Source organism: Notolepis coatsorum (assembly GCF_963971535.1).
Source record: "Notolepis coatsorum genome assembly, chromosome: 6".
Classification (NCBI taxonomy): domain Eukaryota; kingdom Metazoa; phylum Chordata; class Actinopteri; order Aulopiformes; family Paralepididae; genus Notolepis; species Notolepis coatsorum.
The window spans coordinates 139175603-139193644 of record NC_140170.1 but is presented as its reverse complement, the minus strand read 5'-3'; the positions used below and the strand labels follow the sequence as shown (position 1 = coordinate 139193644).

Genomic DNA, 18042 nt, shown 5'->3' with positions numbered 1-18042 from the left:
CACGGGTAGACTACCAACGCTCCGCAGGAGTACTAAACAAGGCATAATGATTTTACTGCAACGAATGTTATAATAAAAGCTTTTCTATACATTTGTCTGATTGAAAACTTTATTAACAGATTGCAGAATGGGTACAATTCAGTACGGGCTCTCTGAGCAAAGGAAGGAAGTGGATATGAATGAGTAATGCTTGCTATGGTCGGGTAAATAATATGCTGATGTTATTGAACATGTAACTATATAACATTAATGCCACAAAACGAATGCATTTGTTAACACATCCAGCGGCAAAAACGCTGTCCAGCGTTATTGGCCGCCATGCGTTGTCTGCCAGGATCGCTGTACAGCGTTTTTGAGATCAATATAAAACATTTTCGCCATGGCATTCATAATTCATATACCCACCCCGGGTCCTGCAGCTGGACCTTAGATGTGACTGCAACGACGGCTCAATACCGCCGCCTGGTGGATGGTCGGGCGAGTTACACTCGCAAACAGGATGTGCCATCAGTAGGGCTGACCTTCGAAGCTTTTTTTGGCAATCGAATTTTTATTATTTATTTATTTTTTTTTTTTATCTTATGTTGTGGGACTTGTACAGCACTTTCGTAAACGTTGTTGTTTTTAAATGTGCTCTATAAATAAAGTGGGTTGGATTAATTAATTAAGTAGCCCCTTTCGTGACAACAAGGTTTCACTCGGCTGTGTGATTTAATTCAAGGTGGATCGCTGTTGTCGTTTGAACAACTTCAGATTTCATGGGAACTACCAATCCCCCAAATCAAGAATGTTTAAGATGAATGAAGTAAGATTTTGATTATTTGAAATATGGCCTGTGTAGACTAAACTATGCACAGAATTATGTCAGTCTACAAGGTCCGGATTCTACATGGTCCGGCAATGTAGACCTTGTAGACTCCACTACAGACCAATTATCAGTGAATGTTCATGCATTTTTAAGAAGGGCAACTTCCACAAAAAAACAAAGAACTCACCAAAACATCTCAGTAGCACCTTATCTAAATGTTATATTTCATATATGGAGATTCATATTTATTTATGTATTGCATGCATTTCTACATTTTATTTCCTATTTTGTTTATTCATCCCAGTATCTTTCTTTCTTATGTGTGGAATTCTACAAGGCGCGCCCACACACACACACACACACACACACACACACACACACACTTACATTTAGTCATTTAGCTGACGCTTTTATCCAAAGCGACTTACAAGTTCTGTACGACAAGACAGCAAGAAGGGTACAACTCTATCAGCTGAGTAACAATGTTCATCAAGTGTTGCGTGTTACAGTGTAGGTTAGTTTATTAGGACAAGTGCATGACAGTAAGGTTAGTCACGGTTAGATTTTTATTTTTTTATCATTTCAGATAGGGATGCCCCGATCGATCGGCCACCGATCGTTATCGGCCGATAATCAGTATAAATATGCGATCGGGGAATTCCGATAAGTCATATTCGCCGATCGCGGAAACTGATCAAGTGGATATCTCACTCGCTTGTCTCAGACGCACAGGACCTGCAAACTGCTCCTCCTCCCTAGCCCCGCCCGTACCCGTGTAGAGTTTGTAAACACAGAGGAGGCGGACCTCCTCTGCTGAGTCTAGATAGTGCATTCGACCTGAGCTAACGTTAGCTACCTAGCTATCGTTACTGTTTAAACAAAATTACCCAGTCAACTATTCACTTTTAGTAGGCATTGTCTAACGGTATTTAGCCGGCTAGCTACTGATAGCTCCGGATATCAACAAATGCCCCAGAAGTCTAGTGGTCCATGTTGATATCTCCGTTAGCTTGGGTTAGCTGACGTTAGTTCACCGTTCAAAACGAAATGTCCGATTGAACTAAATAGTTGTCTTAACGTCATCTAGCGGGCTAGCAGTAGCTACAGATAGCTCCTGATATCAATGTATTATATCAATGTCTTATCAATGTCTTATAACATCTAGTCGGCCAGCTACCGATAGCTCCTGACATCAACAAACGCTCCACAAAGTCTAGTAGAGACGTGTATGCTACCTGTTAGCTCACGTTAGCGCAAGTTAGTTCACCGTTCAAAACGAAATGTCCCATTGAACTAAATAATTCACTGAGGCGTTGTATTAACGTTATATATCCGGCTAGCAGTAGCTACAGATAGCTCCTGATATCAATGTCTTATAACACTGATTCGATGCGTATTCGAGCTGAGGGCTTGCTGAGCACAGTTAAGTAACGTTATGCCAATAGGGTCCAGGTGCAGCGCCGGAGAATCCTGGCCGTAGCTCTGCTCGAGGCTACTCGAGTATAGGTCCAGGTGCAGCTCCGGAGAATCCTGGCCGTAGCTGGAGGCTACTAGAGTACACACAGACAGTGGAGCTTGTTGCGTGGTGGCGATGTCTCGCAGATAATACAAGTACAAGTCTAATTATATAATATATATATTTTATAAAAAAAAAAAAAAAAAAAAAACTTTTTATATAAAATAATTTTTCATTTCTTTTTAATCAAAAACGATCGGTATCGGATCGGTATCGGCCGATATGGCTCACGACGATCGGTGATCGGTATCGGTGGCAAAAAACGTGATCGGGGCATCCCTAATTTCAGATAATGGTTGAAGAAGTGAGTCTTTAGTCGACGGCGAAAGATTGGACGGGATTCGGCTGTCCTAACTGGGATGGGTAGTTCACACACACACACACACACACACACACACACACACACACACACACACACACACACACACACACAAATCGAAGTAAAAAAAAAAAAAAATGTAAATATTTTTATTTAATATTATTTTTTTTTTTTTTAACTTCGATTTTTTTTTTTTCGAAGCTTGTGCCATCGAACGAAGCTTCGAAGCTTCGAAGTATTTAAGACAGCCCTAGCCATCAGTGCATCGATGAAAATCTTCCGGCAGTCACATCTCGTTACGGGACTCCCGACAGACACTATGTACATAATGGATCGCTTTCTAAACTTAATAATCGATATGATTTTGGCGTTTATTGCGCCATACAAACCGGAAATGGACCTAGGCGATCGGCGTCGTATAATTGGGATCTTTCACCGCCAGTCTCATTGGCCCACGGTAAGAGGAATATAACGTTATTTTCAACCCGATTGTGCATTTCCTTGTTTGCAAACCATCTGATCAATATATCCACCCAACCTACATAAAGCAGTTACTGATGATCGGGGAATTATAAACGACCCCCCCCCCCCCTTTCCTCCGCGCATGATGAGGCATAATGTATACTGATCATATACATTTGAGTTTTTTGGTGTAGCGTGTATGGAGGGGAAACGGCAATCGATAATCTATATAATGCGTTTGGGCCTATAACTAGCGTTTTTGGAATTACAGCAGAAAAGATTAAAAACATACTTATATTCTAGAAGGTATTAACACAATAATGTATGAATGAAAAAGTATAACGTTCCCACATCCTGAAAGATAGATAATCGATGTTTGAATGGGCCATATTAGTAATGTCAATATAGCAATACAATTTAAAAAGTTATAGCCCTGCAAAGAAGGTAAACATCTCCATAGGCGCTGGCAGAGAGGGGCATGAGATGGGCATAACCCCCGGCGGGCAATGTGTTAAGTAACTTTGATGCAGTAGCGTGTGGGGGCGGGGTTGTGCACGTCCCTTGACTGAAACTTTTTTCAAAGTTTGAACGTGTGGACCAGATTGACGAGACACAAATTTACGGATATTTATCGGCCACTGCCATCGGCAAATTTGAGCTTATGGCAGTCAACAAGGCACTTATCGGCCGATACCGATACCCAACCGATATATCGGTGCACCCCTAATTGCCACAGGTAGAATGGAGCTAGGAGCTTGGGTAGAAAGTAACAGTGTAGGAATTACAACAATTTATATATGAGCCTCCCTCTTAATCGATTCGGGGCCAACCACGTATATATACGTGATTGGGAGCCAGCGCTTGACGGCCAACCACGTATATATACGTGTTAAGATTGTTTTTGTTTTTATTCCATTTTAATATCCCGGATGTTGTCACAGAGCTGTATTTTGGCTGGAAAAAGCATATTGGGACTCCGAAAGTGCAGTACCGGCCAGATCCTGGTATTGGCGCTGTCTCGAGAATGCAGTTTCCCCTGTTGCAGACCGGGTGTCACTTTTTTTTCCGCTCCGGGTTAGCTTTTCTGTTAGCCTAAATCTATGGCTTCACCAGATCACCTCGAATACTTTTTGCGACGCCGAATTCAGTATGCAGTAAAGGAATATAGCATCAGCCAATGGACATATCGATCTACCAGATGGCGATCAAATAACTGGGAAATTCTTTTTGGAATCCAACCGGCCACAGGTAAGAGAGATTTGACGTCAATTTCAGCCTGATCGGGCCTTGTTCTCATAGCCATCCACCCGGTGAGCGTATGATGTTGCAATAACTAATGCCGTTATTGGTAATCAATAATCAGAAACGACTTCCCCCGCCCCCCCCCCCTTTCATGCATTCATGGTGGAACATGATACAGATCGTATGCATTTAGATTTTTAACTCTAGCTTGTGTAGGGCCGAAACGCCAATCGATTTAACGTTATTAGCTTAGCGCCCTATAACTAGCTTTGCAGGAATGACCCCAGACCATTCCGATATAACGTTCATATTGACGACGCTATAAAACGGGAACGTATTGATGAAAGTTATTTCTTTAATGGCATATTGAAAGGAAGGTTTATACTGTCAATTGACAATGGACACAGCAATAATATAAAATATATATTTAGGTCTACAAACAACCTCACGCACAGTGAAAACGTGTAATGAAAAGCTGGCCTCATAGAGTGGGGCACTTCTAATCCCAATGGCCCCGAATGTGTTAAAACATCTTAACCTGCGGCCCCAAAAGTGGCCTTTTTAGTTTTCATTTTTGAGGACTCCATACTTTTTTTGCAAACCAAAACAACATACTTTATACTTATAGCACATGCATGAGCCTGGTCTCTTTTGACATTCTGAAGTTTCTGATTCCAGAAAGAAAATTCTATTTTAGTGCTAACGTAATAGAGTAACATTGGTCTGAACTTGAGTTGTAGAAAAACGTATTACTCGAGTTTTCCTGTAGTAGTTAGTAGTGCAGAGGTAGTATTTCCCCAGAAGGTGGTATGGCTTACAAATCCATACGGACACATAGCCTGAAGCCTTATGTAGTACATGTCCACATTTCATAAAGATCCATTCAGAAATGAGTGATTAGGAGTGATTTTGGTCAACTGTGTACAAAAGAAAAACTGAGTTTTCTCATAGACTTCAATTCATTCGGCTGTTTTTCTCTTCCTGTTTTCGCTTGTTAGTCTTTCACCAGATCCCCGATTCATACATCCCCAGGTGGGGTATCATTGGAAAGCCACACTCATTGGCTACAACCCTCCACAATCATTTTCGAGATCGGATCTAGATTGACGGAACTAGAGCCCCAAGAGTCGGGAGTGGTATTTTGCACAATACCGTGTACTTTGCACAAGCCTCAAATACCGGCATGTAACTCGAGAACCGCTGAACAGATTTTGTCGGATTTTGTCGCCATCGATGGGCAACAAATAAGCCTTCAATTCGATATATATGTTCTATTACAAAATATGCACACCCAAGCCACTAGGGGTCACCAAATTGCCGGTGGGCAAATCGTCCTAAAAACGTCCCACATGCGGGACGTTGCAGCTAAAGCGGGGATCAAAAGTGGCTGCTCAGCTGAAAAAGTGGACTATTGGCTGCTCAGCTGTTCCATGGCCAGGTGTGTGTTATTCCCTCATTATGTAATTTACAAGGAGCAGATAAAAGCTCTAGAGTTCATTTCAAGTTTGTATTTGCATTTGTAATCTTTTGCTGTCAACTCTTAATATGAGGTCCAAAGAGCTGTCACCTTCAGTGAAGCAAGCAATCATTTGGCAAAAACCTCGAAAAATCTAAACAAATCCCAGAGATCTCAGAGAGATGGCAGAAACATTAGGTGTGGCCAAATCAACTGTTTGGTACATACCGTACTTTTCGCACTATACACCGCACCTGAATATAAGCCGCAGCAGCTAAATTGAATGATGTGTACATATATAAGCCGCACTGGACTATAAGCCGCAGGTGTTTTAATGTTTAATTACCATAACGTAAGGGTTCGTGCACAGAGGGGATTGTCGGGAAAGAGATGGCTGTTTGAGGAAGCTCCCATTTATTAACATTTTTGTTTAAACAGTAACGATAGCTACTTAGCCAACACTAGGTAGCTACTAATGTTAGCTCACGGAACGATAGAGCCAACACTAGGTAGCAATCGTCCCGGGAGCTGTACCTGGCTGGTTGCTGGCTAACTAACGTGGCTACTCGTCCCGGGAGCTAACGTCTCTGCCTGGCTGGTTGCTGGCTAACTACCGTGGCTATTCGTCCCGGGAGCAAACGGCGCTGCCTGGCTGGTTGCTGGCTAACTAACGTGGCTAATCGTCCCGGGAGCAAACGGCGCTGCCTGGCTGGTTGCTGGCTAACTAACGTAGATACTCGTCCCCGGGAGCTAACGTCTCTGCCTGGCTGGTTGCTGGCTAACTAACGTGGCTACTCGTCCCGGGAGCTAACGTCTCTGCCTGGCTGGTTGCTGGCTAACTACCGTGGCTATTCGTCCCGGGAGCAAACGGTGCTGCCTGGCTGGTTGCTGGCTAACTAACGTAGCTACTCGTCCCGGGAGCAAACGTCTCTGCCTGGCTGGTTGCTGGCTAACTAACGTGGCTATTCGTCCCGGGAGCTAACGTCTCTGCCTGGCTGGTTGCTGGCTAACTAACGTGGCTACTCGTCCCGGGAGCTAACGTCTCTGCCTGGCTGGTTGCTGGCTAACTAACGTGGCTATTCGTCCCGGGAGCAAACGGCGCTGCCTGGCTGGTTGCTGGCTAACTAACGTAGCTACTCGTCTTGGGAGCAAACGGCGCTGCCTGGCTGGTTGCTGGCAAACTAACGTGGCTAATCGTCCCGGGAGCTAACGTCTGGCTGGTTGCTGGCTATGCACTCGACTGTGAGGGGGAGGAGGGCTCGACTGTGAGGCGGAGGAGGAGGGGCAAGGCGTGCACTGCTGCAGCAGATTTACGAGTCTGATCTGACGGTCACAGAGCTGAGGGAGCGAGCCCAGTTCATCCATAGATTAGCCGCACCGTTATATAAGCCGCAGGGTCGAAAAATGGGGGGAAAAGCCGCGGCTTATAGTCTGAAAAGTACGGTAGTTCTTAAAAAGAAAGAATGCACTGGTGAGGTCAGCAATACCAAAAGACCCGGAAGACCACATAAAACAACTGTGGTGGATGACAGAAGAATTATTTCTAGGGATGCTCGATATTGTCTTTTTTACCGATACCGATATACCGATATTGTCCAACTCTTAATTTCCGATACCGATATCAACCGATACAGATATATGCAGGGTTTCCCCCCCCCCAAAAATGGAATAATTTCAGGTAATTAACATTACATATCTGTTGTTGTGGAATTAACACAACATTATGCATACTTTTGACAATAAATAAAATCAGAATTTGTTCTTACTTGCCTGGGTAAATAAAGGTTATAGAAATGTAACATTTTTTATTTTTTTTTGAAAACGATAGATATTTTCCGATATCACATTTTAATGCCGATATCGGCCGATAATATCGGTAGGCCGATAATATCGGACATCCCTAATTATTTCCCTTAAAAACAGTTGGTCACATCAAGAACACTCTCAAGTAGGTGGGCGTAACTGTATCAAAGTCAACAATCAAGAGAATATTTCACCAGAGTGAATGCAGAGGGTTCACCACCACAAGATGTAAACCATTGGTGAGCCTAAAAAACAGGAAGACCAGATTATAGTTTGCCAAAAAACATCTAAAAAAAACCTGTACAGTTCTGGAACAACATCCTATGGACAGATGGGACAAAGATCAACTTGAATTGAACCAGAATGATGGGAAGAGAAGAGTATGGAGAAGGAAAGGAACTGCTCATGACCCAAAGCATACCACCTCATCAGTGAAGCATGGTGGTGGTAGTGTTATGGTGTGGGCATGTATGGCTGCTAATGGAACTGGTTCCCTTGTATTTATTGATGATGTAACTGCTGACAAAAGCAGCAGGATGAATTCAGAAATGTTTCGAACAATATTATCTGCTCATATTCAGCCAAATGCTTCAGAACTCATTGGACAGCGCTTCACAGTGCAGATGGACAATGACTCGAAGCATATTGCGAAAGCAACCAGAGTTTTTTAAGGCAAAGAAGTGGAATGGCCAATGGCCAAGTCAATTGCCTTACCTGAATCCAATTTAGCATGCATTTCACTTGCTGAAGACAAAACTGAAGGGAAAATGCCCCAAGAACAAGCAGGAACTGAAGACAGTTGCAGTAGAGGCCCGACAGAGCATCGCCAAAGGCTATACTTCTGTATTCCTCATCCCCCACAACCACACATAGAAACTTGCAATTTCCAAATGTTTTGTGACAAGCTATAATTAAATTAAACGTCCACAACACAACAAATGGTTTCACCTGCTCTCGCTTATGCTTAAGACATGTAGAATAGTACTGTGATTGATACTTAACTCATTCAGCGGCAGGGGTCGCTGTCTACCTTCTGGGTAGAACGCCATCGCTGTAAGTCAATGGGGAGACTGTGAAACTTGCGAGTGCTTAAAATATATTTTATATTATAGCTATGGATCTAATAACACCGTCGATTGTCAGTGAGTTGCTTCTGGTCAACATGCAAAAAAGAGATTGTATTTTCATCCGTACATTTTCCGTTTTATACCGTATTGAGTATAGTTTGGGTGATTCTTAGTAATCCCAGGAAAAGATGCAATAATAGCGTTTTTGTGAAATCCACTCATCACGTTGTCATTTTTCGCCTGATTATCGAATCTTCCTGAAATCAAGGCTAGATTATCGTTATTATCCTTCCTCATGCAAGAATGAAATGGGCCCTGGAGCGCGGTGCTCACCCCCCCCCCCCCCCCTGCCACCAACAGTAAACAGCACAACAGAGTCCACACAGACAGCTTCGATCGCGGGAGAAAAAAATATCAGATCAACGCAAGATTTGATATATAGTGTTCTTACCTTGTCTCTGATGTAATGCAAAAAAAAGTCCAATTATCTGATCGCCATTCCAAATACTGGTCGCGGAGGTCCGTCTCACGTTGTCCGGCATTGCATATGAAGGAGGGGGGGGGGGGGAAACCTCGTAGATGTATCGTTGTAAATGCTCGTCGTGCCGGAGTATTTAAACCCCGCCCGCACGGCTCAGATCGGCCCAGAAAAGAAACTACATTGTTTCTAATGGAGTGCAATAGCGGCCGAAGGCGTTAGAGGGCAGTATTGACCATCTACCAGCTCAGACACATTCAGAACAGTATGCACAGCCTGCCCCGATGAATTATGAATGGCAATAGCGAATAAAAGAAATAACGATTAAAACCCGACTTTTCTCGTGATTGGCGCTCAAGCGATGGCGAGTTAACCCAACTTTTTTCGTCATTGGCGCTGAATGAGTTAAGATCAATCTTGAAGGTCAAACAGGCCAAAGTATCACATAGCATTAACTGTCCATTTTAAGACACTTTACGGTCTGTGGACAATACTGTGGAATCTGTTATTTTGTACCTTTTTTAAATGTTTTGCTCAATTCCATGATACCATCTGTGATTTCGTCTATAGGAGCCTACATTAATGCTGCCATCAGTCTGCCACCAGGCCATGCTGGGCCCCCCCATCAGAACACACTTAACTGGGGGAAAACCTAGTCACTCAAAGGTATCCCTCATTACGTCCTATAATGCCTGTACCTATAAAACTCTCTCTCACAAACACACACAAGTCCATGTGTCCGCATCAACACATCCCATAGTGCTAGCTAACAGCCTGCAGCAGACAATGACACACACAGACTCGTATGCAAGCACACACACACCAGGAGGCCGTAGCCCCCCCACTGAGCCGTATGTTTGCAAGGGGAAGATGGGGAAGTGAATAAACAATGAAAAATCCAAGAAAGGTCAGGTGAATAAATAAATAGAGGAAACAAAGAGAAAAGGGTTGATTGGGGGGGTTGAGGGTTAGGGTTGAGTATCCAAAAATGTACCCTACCGGTATCACACTGATTTCTAGTACAGATAAAAATGTATGGACAATATCCTACTAATTTATACATTTTTACTGAGGATATCAAATAAAATGGTTCCATTTAGAAAACCAATATGTCAAATACAATCATGTACTCTTCATTCTTCTTCATTCAACAAAGGTTTCAGAACCGCTATCGAATTTGAAGTATGGGGTTCCCAGTATTTGGAACCTTTCCAATGAGACCCAACCCTAGGTGGGGTGAGCGGGGTGAGTCGGGAGCGAGACTCACATGCGTCCGCTGGGCCCCTCGTCCTGGAAGCTGAAGGGGAGGGGCGAGGAGGCAGGGTCGTTGGCAGCGGAGGTGGAGGGCAGCAGGAAGTGGGCGTGGTCATGGATGCTGCCGCAACCCGACACGATCTGCCAGCTGCCATACTCCGTCGAGAGGGAGGAGCCAGACCTGCCATAGTCCGACGCTCTAAGAGAGGGGGGGGGGAGGGAAGGAAGGATAGATGGATGGAAAGATACAGAGATGGAGAATTTGGAAAGAGAGATAGAGAAAGTGGGATGGATAGATAGACAGACAGACAGACAGACAGACAGACAGATAGACAGATAGACAGATAGACAGATAGACAGATAGACAGATAGACAGATAGACAGATAGACAGATAGACAGATAGATAGATAGATAGATAGATGGATAGATGGATATAGATGGATATAGATGGATAGGTTTTGGAGGGCATTGGGGTCATGAGGTCAGTGGGGGGGCTCTGTGGCTTTGGGGTTGTGATCTCACTATAAATAACGCCTTGAGAATGAAGCCATCAATTAAGGTATTGTGTGACCTGCCCTCTGACATAACACCACATCAATACATGGATGCGATATCTCTCAGGACCCGCAGGATCTCATTTCATGCAAATTAAGGAAATCAATGGCCTTGAGTGGACCACTGAGACATGCTCACACAGACACACACGCAGGCACGCACACACAAGCAAAGACACCACACACAATAAACAGTATATACAATTACTACCGACAGAGAGAATCTTGCTAAAACATCCAAAATCCCTTTGGCAACCACCCATCGAACAACATACACACACAAACATAAGACAGATTCTAATTACAATCCATTACTAGGAAACTACCCAGACAAGCCAGAACACAAACTCCTCTGTACACACACATGTACAAACTATATTATATCACACAGATTGGCTCAGTAGGGCCTTGGGTGCACGTTAGTATGCAAGGTTAGTGATAGGATAGACCCTTGCTCACCAAGCAGAAATGCAAGATATTACCGGATTTCCACCATGCAATGAGCTAACCACTAAAAAGACGAGTACACAGTGAGTATGAAGTGTAGACAGATTGGCCTGCGCAGCGATGAAGAGATTAAGGCAGGAAGAGAGTTCAGAGACAACCTCGTCTCAACAGACAGACAGACAGACAAGACAGTCTGCCAACACGGCTCAGGGAGTATGAAAGATACATTTAATTTAAATTAAATTTAAAACCTTGTGTGTGACCATTTTCACTGAGGGGTTGTAATGTATTTTAATGTATTGTAATGTATTTTATCAGCAGGCTTGTAACCTACTGATTCCTACTGTGTTTAAATTATTGTACTGTGCATTAATTATTGTAGTGCTCCTAACACCTGCCCCAGAGACTACAGTTGAAAATTTGCCAATCTGGCTAAACTGGCATATTTACAATAATGTTCCTTAATATTCATCATCTGTGGCATCATCTGTTCATTCATCATTCATGTGACCTATATTCATTTGTTTAAAGGTAGTATAATATGTGACCTTTACGGGTTTGACTTTAGGGGTTAAAGTCATACTATGCCTATATCCTATTCATCAATAATGTTGTTGAGGGGTAGTCGTTTCTATGCACAATGAGTGCTGTGTTTCCCTTTAAAGTCATTCAATAACAACTCCACACTACACAAGAAACATGTATATTTAATAACTATTTGTCTAGTTTTAAAAGAATAATTCCTTTTTTTTAAGACTGATCACAGGTTCTAAACATCACTGCCGTCGCTGTTCAGTTTTAATGAGACCAATGCCCACCTTCTCCCAGGGACAGCCAATGGGCTGCTACTGCCAGTGCGCATGAAGCCCATCTCTGATTGGTTGGAGGAAGAGGAGCTGGAGGACTTGCCCTCGCTGAGTGGATGGGAGAAGCGCTCGTCAAGAACAGAGGGCTTGTTCCACACTACCGTCTGTGGGGAAGAGATGGAGCCTTTCCTCCTGGAGAAACAGTCATGCATCAGTACATTTAGTCATGTATCAGTACATTTAGTCATGTATATGTATCAGTACATTTAGTCATTTATCAGTACATACATACATATGCCTTCAATTCAAAGAAGGAAATTAACTTAAAGGGGACATATTTCTTTCCTTTTCAAGAAGTTAATATAGGTCTTTGAGGTCCTCTAAACATCTCTTTGAAGTGTTTGCTTAAAAGAAAACACTCAGATTATGCATTCTAGCAGCCTATATACCTCTCAGTTTCAGTCAACGAGCGAGCTGCTTTTATTGTACAAATACAATAATTATCGTACAGCTAGTATTGGTGCGCGAGCATGTACCGTCAAACGGAATTCTGATCCAACTTTCAGATTAGACGTTGAAGATCAAATATGACTCGAAGTACAGCTAATAGCACAGCAATATTGTCATAAAATCTTTTGTCAGAAACATATAACATTTGTTAGAAAAGAGAATAATTATCTTGTTCATCTTGTACACACGCATATTATCAAGATCTCTTCACATGCACGTTATTAACTACAGTGATTGTGAATGGCTCGTTTCAAGGAGGGTTCTCGCCTCATCACAGCTAAACTGCAGAAAAGGCACAATGCGTACAGTATTTAAAAAGAATATCTCAGTGTCAGAACACCTCATTCTGTAAAAACAATGCAACACACAGAAAAAGAAAATTTTTACAATAGGACCCCTTTAAATGAACTATATCGTCTTTGTCTAGCGAAGGAAATGTAATTAAATGTACTTAGATTAATGTAATCGTCTTCGTCTAGCCAGGGGAGGGGGTTCATTCCCAAGTAAACATGTTTTAACTTCACTTTCCAGCATTTCTAGGGTTAGTGTCGTCACAAACCTTAGTTTGTGTCATTTATCAAATAAGACAAACACTAAAACTATGAAATTGTTGATATAACATTACAGTGGAGTCAACCTTATGAGTTAAGAAACTAAAGATCCTTTCCACACTACGTCCTTGAATTTTCATGGTCTGATAATTACAATTATAGGGGAATTCTTGGGCCAAGTACATTTTTTAGGCTGCTTCAAATATAAATATGAAGTTTTGTTTAAAGAAACAACGAAATCATACCTGATCTATTCTCATAAAGGAATTGCTAGAATATCTAATCATCTAGGAATGAACATCAGATGTATATTTTAAAATATGTTATATACTGTATAATTGATATATTATGTGAATGAATCAAGAAATTGTCATTAAAACCTCTCACAACTTATAATACATTTATTTATATTTTATATTCATTTATTATCCGACATTTTATTTATTTATTATCTGAAATAAAAATAATAATAAAAAAATAAAAAAATCTAACCCTAACTAACCTTACTATCATGCACGTGTGTCCTAATAAACTAACCTACACTGTAGCACTCAACACTTTGATGAACATTGTTACTCAGCTGATAGAGTTGTGCCCTTCCTGACTTGTCGTACAGAACTTGTAAGTCGCTTTGGATAAAAGCGTCAGCTAAATGACTAAATGTAAATGTAAATATGAATTATTCTAAACCCTAATTGTGATGTAGGAGTAAGATCTGTCCTGACCAGGGGGGGGGCTGTGGTTGGCTGGAGAACAGGTCCACGGCATCGTTGCCCCCAAACTCTTCCGTGATCAGAGAGAAGTCGCTACTCAGGCTGTTCACACTGCCACGACTCTCCCGACTCTCCCTCGCCTCTGTACCAACCACAGAGAGAGAAGCATGTTAGAGGAACAAGCTGTTCACATTGCCACGACTCCAGACGGCTGCTCTACCTCCCGAGCCAGTGTCGCCCCCGAGTAGTAGCTAGTAGTACATAATGTTAGCCAACTACACAAAATATAGCATGCCTGCATGACAAAATACAGCATGCCTGAGTGAAACATTCGTAGACCATCTCTCCATTCCTCCCAAATGCTCTCGCTGTGCGTGAGGTTGGCACTAGAGTGAGAATGCGCACTCTCTCGGAGCGAGATCAAATGATTTGTAATTGATATGTTATTTGATAGTTTCATTTTTATATAGGTAATATTCATACTTACTGGTTTAAATAAACTATTTGATAGTATTTCCCATCTTTGCTGGGTAAGAGTTTTGTACAAAATAAATTATAGATGCCTATCCCAAATATATGATTGAAGCAAATAAGTAAGAAGCCCTGGCAATCTTTTACGGTGTATATATATAAATATATATACACAGACAAATTTATTATATATATATCATTATATATATATATACACTGCATAGAATAACTATATGTGTGTGTATATAATGATATGTATACAATACATTTTTCTGTTACACCACCAGTGGAGATTGTCCCCATGGCAGAGACAATTATGCGCCTCAAATTCCAGACTTCTCAAGAACCTAACATAGTTATCAGTCATTATTTCCTGTCACAGCCATCATTATTATCATATCATCGTTACCGCAGTAGTCGTAAGCCACATACCACCTTGCTCTGCTGAGTCCTACGAATGAGCCGGGGGCCTTTAGGGGGCTGTCACTGCTGCTGCTCAGTGCGCTTCTGATGTGATGTCAGGTAAAGTGTGGTGGGCAGGGGAGGGATGGGGGAGGGACGGCGGAGGGACGATACCCTGGCGTGAGGCCAACTTACTTAACTGGCAGAGTTCGTCTACGGTGAAATCACCGTCTTTGAAATGGGCGCTTTTCCTTCTGTCAATAAAGAGAAAATGGGGATGGTGAAATAATACAGAGCAGCAAACACAATGAGAGAGCGAGACACAGAGAAAGAAAGAGAGAGGGAGAGAGTGGGGATGATGCAAAGAATGAGGAGAGAACGCTAGCAAATCTTTTCCCTCCACGGTTGTTCTCGGACCATGAAAGCCGGTTATTTACTGCGATGTGTGAACTCCTACTGGTCGGCCTTCAGCCGGCCTGTTCGGCATGGAGGGGATCTGGGGGAGATAACGTCAACCTCTACGCGTGTTATGCTCTCCCAGTGAAACAGAGCTGTCAGGTGAAAAAAACTGCTGTTGACTCCACATGTATTGGAGGCTGCATGTGGTAGTCTACTACACCCTCCCCAGACCGACAGTAGGGCAGGATGTGGTAGTCTACACCCTCCCCAGACCGACAGTAGGGCAGGATGTGGTAATCTACACCCTCCCCAGACCGACAGTAGGGCAGTGCAACAACCAGGACTGTGACACACACAGGGAATTGGCATAGCAATTCAATTAGGTAGAAAATGTGGGGGAAAGGCAACACAAATAATTATTAAAATAAAAATACAAAAACAAATTAAGCAGTGGCTGAGGAGCATAAGTGGCATGTGCTGAATCATAACTGAATGATATTTAAGTGGTGGTTGTTGTTGTTCTTTTACGAGGTGTGATAAGGAAGCCTTCAAAACAAATACAATATTATTAAAAACGAAGAAATAATAGAAGAAAACACTAGAGAAAAATGGGAACAAAAATGAAAGTGCATAATTTATTGTGAGAGAGAGAGGGAAGAGAGAGGGGGGAGACAGAAGAGAGAGATTAAAGTTTGAGCGAAAAGAGAAATAAAGGAAGAAAGAAAAGCCGTACCTCTGTTTCTTTACAGCAGAGAACTTCTCTGAGACAATGTGCTTCAAAAAATTGAAGCAAAAAAAGAAAATCTAGGGGAGAAGAGAAAGACATTATGATGCGAGACAGAAAAAAAAGGAAACATCCATCCACGACAGAACACTGCCCCTTAGTTAGAACACACTGGACATCCACACTCACTAGGGCACAGGTCAGCAATAGGCGGCCCGCGGGCCAGAATTGACCCGCCAGCAATAATATCTGGCCCCTCCGATTATTTAGGGGGAAAAATGAATTTAAAAAAATAAAGTTTTTTTTAGACCAACTAGGCTAGGCTATATGTCCAAATAGAGAAACTACCACCACCAAATTTTTTTTAGACCAACTAGGCTAGGCTATATGTCCAAATAGAGAAACTACCACCACCTAAAGAATGCTTATTATTAGGGATGTCCGATATTATCAGCCGATATTGGCATTAAAATGTGATATCGGAAAATATCTGTATCGGTTTTCTTTCTTTTTTTTTACATTTCTATAACCTTTATTTATCCAGGCAAGCAAGTAAGAACAAATTCTGATTTAATTTATTGTCAAAAGTATGCATAATGTTGTGTTAATTCCACAACAAGAGATATGTAATGTTAATTACCTGAAATTATTCCGTTTTTGGGGGGGGGACGGGACCCTGCATATATCGGTATCAGTTGATATCTGTTGATATTGGTATCGGAAATTAAGAGTTGGACAATATCGGTATATCGGTATCGGTAAAAAAGCCAATATCGAGCATCCCTACTTATTATACTTTGTTTTATCCATGTTGAGAGTGAATAACAGGTAGGCAGCGAGGTGCAATGTAGTGCTTGCTCAACATGAAAAAAGTCGGTGGACAGCGCCTGGTGCTGAAATAACAAATTAAAACACCAGTTCAGTAAGTCATTCAAACTTTATCTTTACTTATATATGACTGACGGCACCACACATGTGAACAGTAACAATGCAATTAAACTGAAGTCAAATCAGAGCAAAAAAATGCTGAATCCGCTTCAAGAAGAAGACATTAGGTATATAAGGAATTACAACGAGACATTTATTAACAACAAAATAAAAAATACAATTTGGCTTTTAACCCTCTAAAGCCGGGCGCAACACTAGACATGTTTTGCAAAACCTTAAATATCTTTGGATTTGTTTGTGATAAAGACTTGCTTTATTGTATCGGAATCGATTGTCATCTCAAAATGTAGTGCATCTCTCTGAGAATGCGCGGATGTAAAGCATAGAATCTTGAAATATCTAGATTGGTTGTTTTCTCTGGACTGCATCTAATCCGCTGTATCTATCCATTTATCATATATCTATGTCTGTCACTATAGCCAATGGAAATTCTAGAAATGGTCACGTGGACTGGGAGAACCAATGGAAGATTCCTATTGTTTCTCAATAGTCCAGTGCGCTCCACAGAAAGGGCCGTCAGATAGACGCATTGGTTGCGTGTAATGTAAGATAGACCGATAAGAGAGAGGCGCTTGTCTCTGGTTTTATAATAAAACGGCAAAAAGACAAAGGTATAATGTTCAGTGCAAATGTGTATGTCGTTTACAGTTTATTATGCCACCTATGCAGCTCGTTTATTTTGTCCATTCTCTGCCTCTGCCACAAATGTATGTCTTAGTTATAAGGTGGTCTGTCACAGAGTTAAAATGTTTTCACTATCAATATATTAAATTAGCCATTGTTTTTGTTTCCCACAGGATGGCTTGGAAAAATGTGTCCCTCTGCCAAACTTAATTGCCTACCCCTGCACTAGGGACACACCCCTTTCTCTCCACTGATACGCATCTTAACACTTTCAGTGCCGGCCATTAACATGGGAAACATGGTTAAATGCCAGGACCCACTTCAATGATTGCGTTGTGAACGCATAATCTCGGTCTTAAATTATGGCTATGTGTCTAATCTGCCTGTCGCTTATCAATGACTTGTTTGCAGTCAACATTGTCGAAACGGATTTTTTTCTTTTCTTTTTTTTTTAATAATCGGTTCATTTTAGTTTTATAGCATTTTG

General features: G+C 41.9%; 1 protein-coding gene across 2 annotated transcripts in view; it reads right to left on the bottom strand.

Annotated features, from left to right (window-relative positions):
- The window catches only part of mtmr14 (myotubularin related protein 14), a 135610-nt gene that overhangs the window by 21332 nt on the left and 96236 nt on the right, over positions 1-18042 (bottom strand). Inside the window, exons 14-18 of one of the 2 annotated variants that reach the window (XM_084316735.1) lie at positions 15993-16063; positions 15056-15114; positions 14000-14129; positions 12226-12405; positions 10419-10604 (exon numbers count right to left, since the gene is read on the bottom strand). In XM_084316735.1, coding sequence (XP_084172861.1) covers positions 10419-10604; positions 12226-12405; positions 14000-14129; positions 15056-15114; positions 15993-16063 — 626 coding nt within the window. The remainder of the gene's footprint in view (positions 1-10418; positions 10605-12225; positions 12406-13999; positions 14130-15055; positions 15115-15992; positions 16064-18042) is intronic. The other variant, XM_084316736.1, reaches the window with a different exon arrangement.